This window comes from Capsicum annuum, chromosome 3 (assembly GCF_002878395.1).
Source record: "Capsicum annuum cultivar UCD-10X-F1 chromosome 3, UCD10Xv1.1, whole genome shotgun sequence".
Taxonomy (NCBI): domain Eukaryota; kingdom Viridiplantae; phylum Streptophyta; class Magnoliopsida; order Solanales; family Solanaceae; genus Capsicum; species Capsicum annuum.
This window is the reverse complement of record NC_061113.1, coordinates 46,267,647-46,283,416: the sequence shown is the minus strand read 5'-3', so window position 1 is coordinate 46,283,416 and position 15,770 is coordinate 46,267,647. Positions and strand designations below refer to the sequence as shown.

The 15,770-nt window shown below is 34.9% G+C and overlaps 1 protein-coding gene across 1 annotated transcript in view; it reads right to left on the bottom strand.

Annotated features, from left to right (window-relative positions):
* Nucleotides 1-12,922, bottom strand: part of LOC107865420 — a 41,169-nt gene extending 28,247 nt beyond the window's left edge. The window contains exon 1 of the mRNA XM_047408271.1: nucleotides 12,743-12,922. Coding sequence (XP_047264227.1) covers nucleotides 12,743-12,922 — 180 coding nt within the window. The remainder of the gene's footprint in view (nucleotides 1-12,742) is intronic.
* Nucleotides 12,923-15,770: the final 2,848 nt, after the last annotated feature.

Genomic DNA, 15,770 nt, shown 5'->3' with positions numbered 1-15,770 from the left:
ATAGGGTTTGGACGGATTTTGGGTGAGGGAAAATGACCAAAATCCGTCCAAACCCTATATTAATCCTATTAGAAGCATTATATGTTATATTTCATCAAATTCCCTCAAAAAGAAAACCCTAAGCTCTTACATCCAACTTTAAGAACCTCCAAAGTTCACCATTAATTCTGCAAATTTATTCAAGATTCCAAGTTCCTAGTTCAAGAACTCTAAGAAGCATCATTCAAAGGCACGATTAATATCTCAAAAACGAGTATCGATCTAAAGCTCATCATTCAAGGTATGTGGGGTTTTTCAACAAGAACTCTCTTTTGTTCTTGTGCCCAAAAGTAATTTTCTTTACAAAGGCATGATTTTTATTTGACTTTTACGAATTTGAAGCATGAACCCATATCTTATGATGATTATTATGAAATCTTGATATTTATGATTTTGAAAGATGAATTTACATGTGTGGAGATATAAAACTCAATCTTGAACGATATTTATCATGATTTTGATATTTGGGTCATGAATCCCCATTGGAAATTTTGTTTTTTCAAGAAAGTGTGTGTTATAAGCACGTTGATGTTGAATATTTAAGATATTTTGAATGATTTGACCTTTTGGTCTTAATGGAGTTATTTTGAACTCCAGTGTGAGAAATCCACAGCGTGGTTGATTTTGATAGATGGGAAGCATGATGGCTCCCGATGTATATTTATATATTACTGAAATTATTTTGTTGTGGATTATATTTGAAATGATCTGAGCTAAGTTTGGGAGAAATCTTTAGCACCTAGTGGGAGGTATAAAGCGACCTTACTTTCCTAGAACTACGTGCCCCTGTAGGAGTGAGCCTGAGGCTGATTTATATAGTGATTACTAGTTTGTATGGATTTGATATCGATATTCCTACTCCGATGGCAAGGATAGGACGGCTCTCCCCAACGTGGGTTGTACGTTGGACTCCATGTAGCTCACATGGTTTATGTTGGTTATAGAATCTCCCAGTGTGTGTGTGTTTCCTTGTGTCTATGGTGAATGGTGAAGTAATTTGAAAGTGGAATTGTGAAAGTTATTCTTTCGAAAGATTTAAATGATAGTTACACTATGAGAATTGATATTCTTGATGAAATGAAAGTGACTGACAAATTATATGATGACTCACATGTGTTATTGTACTTATTTCATCCTCTCATGATTATGATGATTTTCTTCGGGCTATGTGAGTCTTTCATACATCCTGCATATTTCTTATAAATATTTATGATGATGATGTTTATACAACTGCTTACACCTCCATATACTCGGTTCCTTTCCATGGTACTGACCCACATCTTCGGATGTTGGCTGTATTTTCTCGGAATGTAGGTTCAGGTGCTCAGTTCCAGGTTCGACAGTGGTTCTTCGAGCACGCTTTTCTACATCCTATGTTGTGGTGAGTCCTCATGTTCCGAGGACGTGATGTCTGATGTTGGTTTCACGGAATTGTTTACATTTAATAACTGAGTATGAGTCAGTTGGGACATGTCTCAATGGCTCGCTGGTTTTATTGATTTTCTTATAGGTTAGTCAGACTAGTATAGATGTTGTGAGTTGACTAATAAGTCGTATTTTGTTATCTTTCTAAAATTCTTTTATTCTTGGATGATGATTACTCTGTTGATATTTGAGGGTTATTTATGGAAACCCCATTGACTTGTATTGAACTGAATGAAAATGGCTCAAAGGGTTAGCTTGGGGCTACTCGTAGCCTCAAGAATCGTGTGACGCTTCGGGACCCGTTTTTTGGGACGTTAGACTATGTAGTTCTGGAACTTAGGGATTGCTTCTAAGGATCTCATTCCTTACTAGCGGGTGAGTCCCCATCCCTAGGCTCGCTCGGTGCTGAATCCTACTCCCATCTGAAAGACACTGAACTAAACTGATTAACTAAACTTACTGAGTTTCGTGACTGATTGAATACTACCGAGTTCAGAAAATTTTTGAGAGTACTGACTTATAGAGATTATTGAAGTTACTGGGTACTGAGATTACTGAGATTAGCTGAGCATAACTGAGATTACTAAACTACTGAGACTGCTGAGATTTCTGAGTCACATGAGTAACTGAATTCTATAGAGCATGGCTTAACTGAGAGTATCATGATAACATGACATGGCTCTAGGCACCCAACTACATTTTTTGGGTACAAGTACCATCAGGACTCGATGGAAGGAAACTGACACAACTTGACTTTCTTGAGTACATGACCATCAATAACAATCCATAATACATGAGTGAGGGATTTCATGAAGTAAATGGTCATCATAATATCTAACATGAATAGGAATGCTTATAATCAAGTCATAAATATCATATTCTAATATCATGTGCATTCCGACAACATATACTATTCATAACAATGGCATGGAAACTATTTAACCATAAGGGAATGACAAACATGTAACATTTAGTTCATATTGTAATAATTTGGGGATAACTCATGGGATGCTTCAAAATCATGATCTTGTTCGTAGCATGGAAGACATAGAGACACACTATAAATCCATTCGCCAATCATCATGTACATTCAATTAACAAATATATTGCACAACAATGGCAAGTGAGCTCTTTGAACATAATAGACTAGCATGAATTTATCATATAGTTCACCCCTAAGTTATAATACATGATTTTTATCATTCTAGGTATTTTATCAAACACCTTACATGCATAATATTGAGAATAGGTGTACTTAACAAATTTAGAAATCTTGAACCACCCCAAATTCATGGGTTTCCAACTAACATGCCCATACACTTCTTGGAAACACATTTAGATACCATCTTGAAACACAATTAACAACCATCAACATGAACATAATCACACAACAACATAAAGATCATAATTTATTATTTAAAACATGGTTCTTGAGCTCTACGGATAAAAGGGATTCATGGATGAACACTACGCATACCTTAGAAGGAAGATTCTTGATGATTGATGGATGAATTTCCTTGAACTTGAATCTTCTATGAAAACCCTCTCTTGTGCTCTTGAGAGGATTTTGAGAGAAAGAATATGTTTTGGTGAAATAAGGGCTTAATTCAGTGTTTAGGCATTATATAGGGGTGGGAAAAGGACCATTTTACCCCAAAAATGGACTATTTAAGTCACCTGGACACCCACATGTGCGGCGCACACTTTATCTCACACCTTAGGGTGTGCGTTTCATATCTTATCGCACATAATAGGGTGTGCGCCGCACACCTTATCGCACACCTTAGGTTGTGCGTGGCACACCTTATGTCAGGCGGCGTACTCCACTTTGCAAAGTCATAACTTCTTGCTCGGGTGTCAGATTTGGATGAAATTTTTACCATTGGAAATATAATTCAAAGATATTTCATTTGATATATATTAGGACCTCTAATTCAATATATACAAGGAGTTATGATCGAATGAAGTTGACCTAAGTTTTGACGCTCACTAAAACTTAAACGATAGGAAAGCTTTCAACTTGTACTTGAGTTAGGGAACGTCTATGATCTAAATTCATGCTCAAATAGATTTCCACACTACATAATTCATTAACACACTAAATTTACATAGGATTTGAGGCTTTTGAAATATCTACACATAGGAATGATGGACTTTCATTCTAGTCCAAAATATGGGATATTACAATATTGGACATCCAATTAGGCTTCTAAAGATGTCCAAAAAATTTAAAACTCATCCAAGAACACCTATTGACTTCCCTGATAATGAATTAATTTAAAAATTGACATTTTAAGGTAGTAAGGGTCGAAAATAAAGTCATTGAAATATCAACGCAAAAAATGAGACTAAGTGTCAATACTTAGCTAAAATTTTCTAAGTCTATGATCTCTTTCCATGCTATATAGGACTAAATTAGAATAGGAAGTTTACATGGTCTTACACATCCTCCATCTGTGACAAAGAAATCTAACAATCTCCAAAATATAAAAAAGAACCTAATGAAATGACAAGGCTTTCTAAAAGATAGAAGCTCGCCACTTCACAATAAGTGAACCGACAACTGTACCACCTAAGTCTATAGAGGGTTAACAAAAATATCTTCAGACCTTTCATCATGAAATAATGTAGAATCCTAGGATAATCAATGGGATAAACACTAGCATGTAACTCAGGAAAAGTGATAAAGTAATGTCATTTCCAAAACCAGTCAAACCACATGCACACATCCATATATACATATATAAGATGTCGAGATAGGGGCAAGGGCCATGAGTATGAGATTTCAAAATATTAACCTGGATTGTGTAGCTCTGTCTATTCTAAGGGCACCTACGGGCTATATGGGTTAGCTCTTCCTGCTGAAAGGGCCCAGTGCGTGTAGCCATATGAATCGAGGAAATTTGAGAAAGGCCAAAACCACCAAAGCTCCAACCATTCTAATAAAATATATATTGTGTGAACTAAGCACACAATCATAAAGAGTAAAGGAAGAAAAAGAAAAAAAATCCCTCAATTACAAAGGACAAAAAAACCAATCCCAGTTCCCACGGCTCAGGTAACAACTCGTGACATCTGACCATGAGTCATTAACTAGATTCATTACCTGAGGGCTCCAATCCTGTACCTTTACTATTATGGTCATGAGTCACTCAGTATGACTCATACATAACCTAATGACTCGTGGTAAGGAGTCATGATTATAGAAACCTTGGGTATCTTCACTATTTAGAAAATAAGTCCAACCCTATGACTCATTACATCTCATAACAAGTTGTACCCTGAGATCATTATCAAGGGACCAAATCCTGGTCAATTCACTGGTAAGACCATTAGTCTCATCGTAGATGCATAATGAGTGATAAAAACTCATCGCCTGAGTCATAGTCATAGCAGTGTTGGCAAAAACCTAGAAATTTCAGAGTCCAAAACCCGATATATTACAAAATCAATCACTAACTTATCATATTGGTAAAGAGACTCTAGAATAGATTAATGCTCAATTATTGACTGAGGAGAATGCTAGAAAAAAGCTGTCAGGTGAGCAGCTAGGAAAAAAAGGGCCACACAATGTAAGAAAAACCATCTAGCTGCACTTGATGAAAGGGAAAGAAATAAAAGGTATGGTGGAAATAGCCTCTACAACAGTATTTCCCCTACTATAATGATCCAATAAAAGATTTGTAATACCTAGAGATGATAGAAACAGGTGATATTATTCTACTAGAATTGCCTCCAGGGACTAAGTTGACATCACTAGTTCCACCATCCACTTGTTGAACTTAAAAATGATGTTCTCAGGCCTTCATACCGATGATAAGAATATGCATGTTATGAACTTTATCAAGATTTGCACATCATATAATCTGACTACATTGAGCCCAGAGGTGATTAGACTATATTTCTTTCCTTTTCACTGAAGGGAGAGGCTACATTATGGTTAGTTGAGATGCCACAAATATAGATTACAACTTGGTATAAGTTAAAAACTCGGTTCTTAAATAGTTTTTTCCACCTTCCAGAATATTGCAGTTGAAAGATAAGATCTACAACTTCAGGCAGTTGTATTTAGATGATTATATGAGACTTGGTTGAGGTTCAAAAAGAAGCTGCAGAATGCTACTAATCACAGGATGACTAGTAGAAACTTTCTTGAGATCTTCTACAGAGCTTTGAATTCTAACATCATGGCTGCAGTAGATACTCTCACTAATGGGATATTCACGAGTCTACATTGGGATCACATTTCTCAAATCCTAGATTAGATCATAAACATAAATCAAGGTTGGCATACTAGAGATGCATATAGACCCACAGGTACTTATACAATTGGAGCATCCACAGAGCAGAGAACATTAGATGAGTAGGTGGATCAACAACTACATAGTTAAGGATTGAAATTAGGCTGCTTATGCAGTAATTTACTGTAATAGGAATGGAAAAGGTGAATGCAGTTGGTTCATAAGCTAAGTTACCTATATATGAAGACTCAAATTCTAAAGAGGAGGTAAAATATTTTGATAGATAGGTAGCGGGTTTTTGATCCAAGGGCCAAGAGTCTAATAAATATAATTAGAATTCTAGGCAAGAGAATTAAGGTTAGAACTACTATACATATAACAATCATATTAGGTTTGGGTATAGAGATAGGAATAGGGACCGAGATGGTGATTGGAAGAGAAAGGATAACAACAAGGATAAGAGTGGCCTTTTTGTTCCATATGGGAACCGTGATGCCAGTTTAAGCAATTCAAGGATAGAATACATGCTTTCAAGGTTGTGAAAGGGGTAGAGAAAATGGAGACTACCTTAAGGAGATTAAAGCAGATATTTTAAAAATAAATCAGATGTTTGAATCACATGCTATGCCATAAAACAACTTGAGCAATAATTTGATACAAATGTCCATTGCGTTAATTCTATTTAAACAATGCACACTCTTGAGCAACACAATCCAAAATCTAAAAAATAATGGTTATTGTTTGGTAATATTACTAAGAGTAATAAGATAAGCACTGATCTAAGTATGCTCATGATTATTAAGAAAAAGGTAGAACATATTATCATTGATGATGAGAAAGTGGTCAAATCTAAAACTTAGTGTTGGCTGAGAGCATACCTAAAAAACATCTAGTTGATGACTATAAGTCAAAGGCAAGAAAAGTAAAGGAAAATGAGGTCCAAAAAGTATTGACTCCCATTCCACAACTTTCTCATTCTCTTTCACAAAGACTGAAGAGGAAAAGTACCAAAAGTTTATTTCTATACTAAAGAAGTTGTTAGTGAATATCAATCTAATTGAGGCTCTAGAATCAATTCCAGGTCATACGAAGTTTATGAAAGTCTTAGTGATAGAGAAAAGGATGGTGAATTTTGAGCCTGTTGACAATGTGAACCATTATAGCGCAATAGCCTCTAGATATTTTGTTGAGAAAAAGAAAGAACTTGGAGTGTTCATGATCCCATGCACTATGGATTTTTCAACTTTGCAAAAGCTTTGCGTGATTTGGGTGCTAACATTAATTTCATGCCGCTATCATTTTTTTGAAATTAGGGTTGGGGTTGCCTAAATAGACTTTGATGAGGTTTTTATGTCAGACTATACTGTGAAGAAGCCGATAGAAATCTTGTGTGATATTTTAATAAGGTCACATCCTTTATATTCCAAGCTATTTTTGTCATCCTTGATTGTGAGGTTAACTTTGAGGTTTCCATTATCTTAGGAAGACCATTGCTTATGACTGGGTATGCATTGGTTGATATGGAGACTGGGTAGATGAAGTTTTGGTTGAATAATGAACAAGTTACCTTTAATATATACAAATCAATGAAGCATAAAAAAAGATATGTGGCTGATATCTGTGATATATATAGTCAACAAGGATGAATTGATAACTCCTATTGAGGAGAGGCTCAGAGTCGAGGCCCTTACAGTAATAATTATGAATTTTAAGAGTGATGGTATTGAGGGTTATGGTAAGATAGTTAGCACACTTGAAGGTAAGGGTTCCTACAGTTATGCACTAAAAAAATTAGATCTCAATTTAAAGAATAGAGTGACTCCGCCAGCTAAGCCTTCTATTAAGGAGCCTCTTGTTTTAGATCTTAAGACTCTTCTATCTCATCTTTGTAATGTATTTTAGGAGACAAAAATACTTTGTGAGTTATTATTTTAGTTGATAGTAGATTAGCAAGTTGAGGCTTTTGTGTCTATTTTGAAGAGATTCAAGAGAGTTATTGGATAGTCCATTGTTGATATTATTCGGATATTGCCTGAAATTTGGATGCACAATCTCTAACTTGAGCTGAATTGTGTCCCCAATATTGAGAATCAACGAAGATTAGATATATATATATATATACAAGAGGTGGTGAAGAAATAAATCATCAAGTGGTTGGACATGGCTGTGTTTATCCGATTACAGATAGCAAATGGGTGAGTCCGATCTAATGTGTGTTGAAGAATAATAAAGTCACTATAGTTCCAAATGAGAAAATTAATCTTATTCCTATGCGGCCAATCACTGGTTGGCATGTTTTCATGGACTATAGTAAGTTGAACTCATGGATTGAGAAGAATCATTTTTCAATGCCTTTTATAGATCAGCTATTATACTGTCTTGCTGGTAGAGAATGGTATTGTTTTCTTGATGATTTTTTGGGTTATAATTAGATTTTTACTACTTTCAAAGACCAATAGAAGACTAGTTTTACTTGTTCATATGGGAATTTTGCATTTAAGAGGATATGGGCTATGTAATTCACCCACAACCTTTCAGCAGTGCATGAAGGTTATCTTTTCTAACATGTTAGAGGACACTATTAAGGTGTTCATGGATGACTTCTCAATGATTGGTGATTTATTCAAGGATTGTTTAGCATATCTTGCTAGTGTTTTTAGGAGATGTAAGGATTGTAACTTGGGTCTAAATTGGGAGAAGTGTCATTTCATTATTATAAAAGGAATAGTGCTTTGTCACAAGATTTTGAAAAAAGGGATTGAAGTTGACAAGATAAAAAGTAAGGTGATTGAAAAATTTCTACCACCTAATTCTGTAAATGGTATTCATAGATTTTTGGGGCATGCAAATTTCTACAAAAAGATTCATCAAGGACTTCTCTAAAATTGAAAATCTTTTGTGCAATTTATTGAATAAGGAGGTGAAGTTTGTGTTTGATGATACATGTCTTAAGGCATTAGAGTGCCTAAGAGAAAAGTTGATTTCACTTCCCATTAAAGTGTCTATTAATTAGTCCTTTCTTTTTAAAGCTATGTGTGATGTTAGTGGTGTGATGCTAGTGCAGTCCTAGGACAAAGATGACAGAAGATTTTACATCCCGTCTACTATGATAGCAAAGAACTTAACCTTGCTAAAATAAATTATATTATGACTGAACAAGATCTTCTTTCTATGGTGTTCACATTTGATAATTTCCACCTTATTTGATTGATAGGAAAGTGATTGTGCAGACCGATTACACCGCTCTTTGGTACCTTATGGAAAAAAAGATTTAAAACCAAGGTTGATTTGTTAGGTACTTCTATTGCAAGAATTTGACATTAAGGTCAGGGACTAAAAGGGGACTAAGAATTAAGTGGCTAATCACTTGTCATGCCTTGAATAAAAGGCCATACAGAAGTTGAAGAATGAGCTCAAGATTGATGATATTTTTTCAGATGAACAAATATTAGCCGCATCTTAAGATTTAATCTGTTCTTGTGGTTTGTAGACTTTGTAAATTATTTGGTGAGTGATGTGGTTTCTAAAGACTATCATTTCAGCAATGTAAGAAATTTATACATGATGTGAGTAACTTCTTTTAGGATGAGTCATACTTGTCCCGAAGTTGTGAAGATGGATTAATTCAGAGATGTATTCCTGAGGTTGAGATGATAAGTATAATAAAGGCATGTCACTCGTCACCAGTTAGGGGTCATCATAGTGGTGCACGGATTGCACATAAAATCTTGCAATATGGATGCTATTGACCGACCATTTATAAAGATGCACGCAATTATGTCAAAATGAGCCCAAATTGAGTGAACTCGCCCAATTCATTCAAAATTTATGGGTTGGAATCAAGATACTTTACAATTAAGTTCAATATTAATCCATTTTAAAAGTATCTTCAACCGAGCCAATTCAATCTCCGCTTCAACTCATTTAATAAGAAAAATAATTTCATTAGTGAAAAAGGAGAAAACAAGTGACAATCAAGTGACAATCTCTTGTACCACTCAAAAATCAAAATCATCCACCCACCCCATCACATCCCCTCCTTACCCCACCCACCCTAAATCAATCTATCTACCCAAAAAATTTAACTTTTTCTTAGCCCAACAACACCCCCGCCACCTCCCCCTCCAAATTTTTTTTCTTTCCTTACCCCAACCAACCCCCCAATTAAAAACCAAATTATTATTTTACATATATTCTTAAAAAATCTTTTATTACTCCAATCCCTACCCCATCTACAACCCCTCCCCCTAATTATTTAAAAAAAACTATTTTAAATTCTTTTGTCTTACCCCAAATACCATTTCATCCACCCACATCCTTCTACCCCTTAACCCTCTTACCCTTTCCTCTCTCCTCCTCAAATAAAATTAATTTTTAAAATTTTTTCTTGGATAATATTTTGGTGAAATGGTCTACTAGACTTTGTACTTGTCTGACTTTGTAAAGTGGACATTTGTACTTAATTCTTTGTCATCTAAACCCCTTAACCCATCAAAAAATAAGATTTTAAACACCTCCTACCATGTGTGTAGCTCACTCGCCCTAAAATAAATTACACGTCAGATTCACGTCACATAAGTTAATGTCATGTCATAAGTATCTTCATTAATTACTTTTTAAAATTATCATCAACAATATTAAATTAAAAATAATAAAATAATAATTAAGAAATTATTTTTTAAAATAAAATTTATATTTCTCACTTTCCTCCACCTTCTCAAACCCATAACCACCATCTCCACCTCTCCCAACTCACAACCATAGAAAACACAATCCCCACCTCCTTCACACCATTTTTCTTTTCTTTACTCTTCTACAAGACAACTAGAACAACAATCAATACTCCATCTATTAACGTTGTAGTTGATGGACTCTATGTCAATCATTATGGAATTCATGGGTCCTTTAATGGAGGTGTTTTAAGGGCAAGACCTATAAATTTTCTTATATTTAGGATGGTAACTCAGAGTCTCAATGGACCACACTTGGTCCTAGATTAATTGAAGCTTTAAAGATGATAAGAAATAACAGAAATGGATGGATGAGAGAGGGTAATGAAACTATGGTGGGTGGGTAGGGTGGGGGTATAAAGAAGAAAGAGTAGATATATTATTTATTTATTTAAAATATTTATAATTGAAAATTATATGCAGACTCACTTTATATGCACGATTTTATGAATTTGTCCCGATTCACCCTGAGTGCTTTATACTCTTTTGCATGTTGAATTTCTAGGCATAGTCAACTATCAAAGAGATTCAAAATATTGTGATTTATGGAGCTTAAGGATTCAGATGACTAAGGTCTAAGTAAAGGCATGTTGAAACCCTTGGGGGTTGCACCACACAGTATGGGATCAGGTCCCTCAAAGTCAGCCACAAGTGATAGAACAGTAAAACAACTATGAGGTGCTGGAAAAACAAAGGCAGTGTATGAAAGTAAAACAGTGGATTTTTACATGGAAACCTAGGAAGGGAAAAATCATGGCTTACCCTCACAAACACCAAAATAGTCCACTATAACCAAACTCGTGATTACAGACTCGACTGTGAACCTAACTCTAGGTTCCTCCTGCTTGCAATACCTCTATTACAAGACTTCTTAACACCTCCACCAAGTTTCACTAAACAAATAGCTAACTCTAACCAGCAACAAGCTTAGGAAACTCTACCTAATCACCTCTCCCATCAACAGAAAACACTACTCTTATAACCTAAGTAGTTCGATTACAAATTAACACTCAAGAACACTCACACATTCTTTAAGCATATTACAAAGATAAGAACATGAGAAATACATGGTCAATCTTGAAATGAAGTATTTACTTTCTCTCTTCACCTTTTAAATTTGTCCAAAAACTGATTTGATGAAGAGGAGTCTCTCTCCTTTATAGCCAAGGGAAGATTAGGGATGAAAGATCATTAGACTAGCTATCCTAACCAGTACAAAATAGCACCTGCAAGTTTGTTACACAAGAGAACAAAACTATACAGAGAATGCATGCTAGCTGTACTGCACCTTGCACATCTTGTGACCTTGTCCCTTGAAGTTAGTTTCTCATAATCAAAACTACAAATATCATTTAGCAATTTCACCCTTTTTTGATAATGACAAACCAACCATACTATTTTGAGCATCAATGCACATTCATCATATTTAATTAGTGTGATTACCACCTTAAGATAAATGTCCCCCCTATCATTATGCTTCTTTCATCATCATGCAGCACAAAGACCTGGTTCTTTGTTGTTATTTGTTGTAAAAACCTCATATTTCTTTCCCCTTTCATTATGCACCTTCATTAGTGCATTTTCACACTTTCATCTATTAATATGAGTCCCTTTATTCTCCTATTTAGCACATTATATACTTCTCCCTATGTACATGCCATTCAAATTTGTAACTCAAATTACCTGGTACCTAGTCCATACTACATGAACTCAGTATTCCCCCATCATTAAAAAGGAATAACAGTAAACCAAGAGTAAAGATAAGTACAAGCTAATTAACTCATGGAACTAGGGCAATACTAACATGAAGAATAACATATGGTAATGGGAACAAATGAAGTTCAGAGGCAGAATTCATTCATTCATAAACAAAGATTAGTACCAGTACAATCATACTAAAGTAATACAATAATAAATATCTTCAAAAGCTAATACAAAGAGTAAGATATGAAACTAACACTTGATTAATTTAGAGAAAAGGGATAGTAAAACTTTGGTAGAGATAGGTTTGGGGGAGAGAGACTTAAGCAGCATCTCTATTCTTGCAATTTCAGCCTTGTGGGCATTCAACAATTGTTTGTTGAGAACCTTTACTTCAACATTTAGTTTTTGAAATTCACCAGTCATTTAAGACACTCTTGCCTGGAGTTTTGCATTTTCAGTTGCAAGTTTATCAGTGACACCTGGTCACTTAGAGGACAAACTTTGATTCAGGTGCTCTATTTCAGTATCTTTGGTAGCCAACTTGATCTTTAACTCCTCCATTTTCTTTCCCAACCTTTCCTAAATAGCTAATAACTCAGATACTTGAGACACACATCCAGCTTTGCCCTCTATGCATTCATTTCCCACAAGAGTTGTTAGGTTGATCATTTGCTTGGCTGTTCCAGCTGTACCTTTAGTTCCATCCACACCATATTGTTTAAACACCTTGTTTAGTAGATATCCATATGGCATTCCATGTTTGCCTTTCTTTTCATACACCATTGTAAGCATATGTTCTATCATTAAAGCAGGAAGACTTATCAATCCAAGCTTGCTCAAGATTTTAATCAAGAATAGGTTAACACCAGAGGTAGTTATTCATCCTTTAGATATTGGTAACAATACCTTGTTAGTAAATTCAAATACCAGCTGATATTAACTTATCAGGAATGTTTTTTCATAACAGATGTGGAAGTCCCTCCTACCTTTGATGCATGAAACATAAAATCAGTTGAGGGGTACTGGTTTACAACTGTCCCCAAACCTATTATAGGTACATCCAATATCTTGCCTAATGATTTTTTATCTAGATTGATAAGCTTACCTTGCACCTGGGCCTTCAATCATAGCTCATTTTTTGAGAAATCAATGGTTTAATAAAATTTCCTTTCCTTATTTTGAAAAACCATTGGTGCTATTTCATTAAATAGATTTATCCATCCTTGATACCTGACATATTCAACCAACTCTACCATCCCAGGTTGCTCATAAATTCTAGGATCAAAAACTCTTCTCGGTAAAACTTTCAGTGTTCTCAAGTTTCCAATCCTTCTTTCTCTAGACATTTTTATCTTTTCTTCTTATTATTTTTTATTTCTTTTGTGTTCAAAACTTTTCTCTTATTGCTCATACATCTATGTTCTTCTCTTCTTGGGACCAGGTCCCTCAGAGATTTTTTTTAGGTCCCTCAGAGATTTTTTTTTCTTTTTACAGCTATATTCTTCTTCCTACTTAAGGCGGGGCTGCCAGGCTTTGACAGGGAGGACCTAGTCCTATCAACTATAGGAACACCATTTTTCCTTCTTTGATAGTAACAACATCCCTTGATTTCAAGTACTCTCCTCTATCAACCTCCACAACTTTAGTATTTTCATTTTTGTTTTTTTTATTTCCCTTGAGTTTCTTCACAGTCTATCTCAGAGGCACTTCCTTTTTGTCTTCCTCATTATCCTCATTTAGAGGTAACTATATATTTCCCCCCATTTAATTCATCATTAGAGAATACTTCCTATTCCACTCCATCAGTTGATCCTTCTTTGGTGTCATAAGCAAGCAAGAGCAAGTTCTCAGTTACCCTATTCTCACTAGAGGAAAAATCAACTCTTTTTACTGGAATTTATTCATGAAACAATAGAGCAAAAATAGTGTTTGAGTATAAGGGTGTAGGAGAATCTGGTGCTTGTTGTGTTTTAGAGAATTAAGCTTTTTTGGATTTTCAAATGACACAGGGAATAAGGAGTTTTCAGATTGAGAAATTTCTAATTTTATTGGTGACCTAAACTTTTGGTTTGAATTGTGTATCATAATTTGTTGAGGATAAACTTCAAAGGTTAAGGAGAATTCAATAGAGACTGACTCGATTGTGGGTTCTGGATTTCTTATAGAATTTAATGAAGTAGTATTATCATCCATTTGATTTTTAGAAAGATAGATGAACTAGTTTAGTTAGGGATGATTTAGTTATAGAAAGATGAATTGGATTAGTTGAACAACACTAGCAAGATGGTCTGATTTAGCATTTCTAATGGTAGCCAATGTCATTAAAAGATGTTCCTTTTCAACTGACATATTTGAACCTAATAAGTTCGACTCTTACTTTTGCAAAGGAATTGACAACTTAGAGAAAAATATATAGCTTTTCAGACATCTTGTGATCACTTAAGTATCTTACAGGTACTAACATGAGAGATAGGATCAAGTCCCTCTCCTTTTAATTGAATTGCCTACTTGTGTTAGTTTTATTTGTTTACTTCTCAAGCTGTTCCCATAAGTGTATACCTACAAAGATATGAAACTGAGTTAAATTATACTGCACCTACTTTATCATGGATACATTCCTTCCAAACATAGCCAACTCTTGGGTTACACTTGGTGGAACTTTCCTTTTCAAGAAGAGTCTTCTAAAGACCAAATCCCTTGAATTTAACTATTTCAAAATATAATACCTCCACCTTAGAGTATTTTGAGTGAGAGAGAAAGAACATAGTCAGATATTCTAAGATTAAGCTCCAAAGACCCACTTTTAATAAATATTCCTAACTTCAATCCCTTTTTTCCAACCTGGACCCATGATCACTTGTTTGATTTGGGAGCCCACTTAAATTTGAGTTCCTAGTAAGAAGACAATAGTTTGATCAAATACTTCTTGATCCATCTAGGTAGAGAACTTTTCTTCATACTTTTCAAGGATGTGAAATTCCTTGGATAGGAATTCTCTTGATGGATACATCTATCATCGAACATTCTTGCTCTATTCCCACTTTGACAGTGTTTCTTCAGGTGTCCATCACTTCCACAATAAATTCATAGGTGTTTGCTTTATTTTTTTCTAGCATTATTGATAGTATTCCTTTAAGACACATTAGGATGGATTTTCCTTAATAGACTAGACCTCTACCATCATTAACACCTTGACTAGTCAAGTCATAAAGGATCAGTGAGAAAGTAGCCCACTTAAGAGACTTTTTCAACTCTTCTTTCAAGCAAACTAGGTCCCTCTCTAACTCTTTATTCCTATGACGTTCTGACATAAGGTGTTTTTGTGAAGCTTTCAATTTTTCCTCAAGATCAATCTAAAGCCTTAAGGATTTATTCTTCCCTTTACCATCTACACCATTTGCCCTTTTCAGTATACAATTCAGATTTTTAGGCTTAAATTTAGTGACCATTTCTTCAATTTCAGATAACTAAAGAGTTAAGGAACTTAATTCATGTTCTTGATTTTCTACTTTCTCCTTCAAAGTATTCTTCTCTGTAGTTAATTCATATACAGAGTCTATCAACCCACTAGCAAGACTTTTTATCTATCTAGCGGTGTTAGGTTTTCCTTAGGATCAAGGAATATTACCCT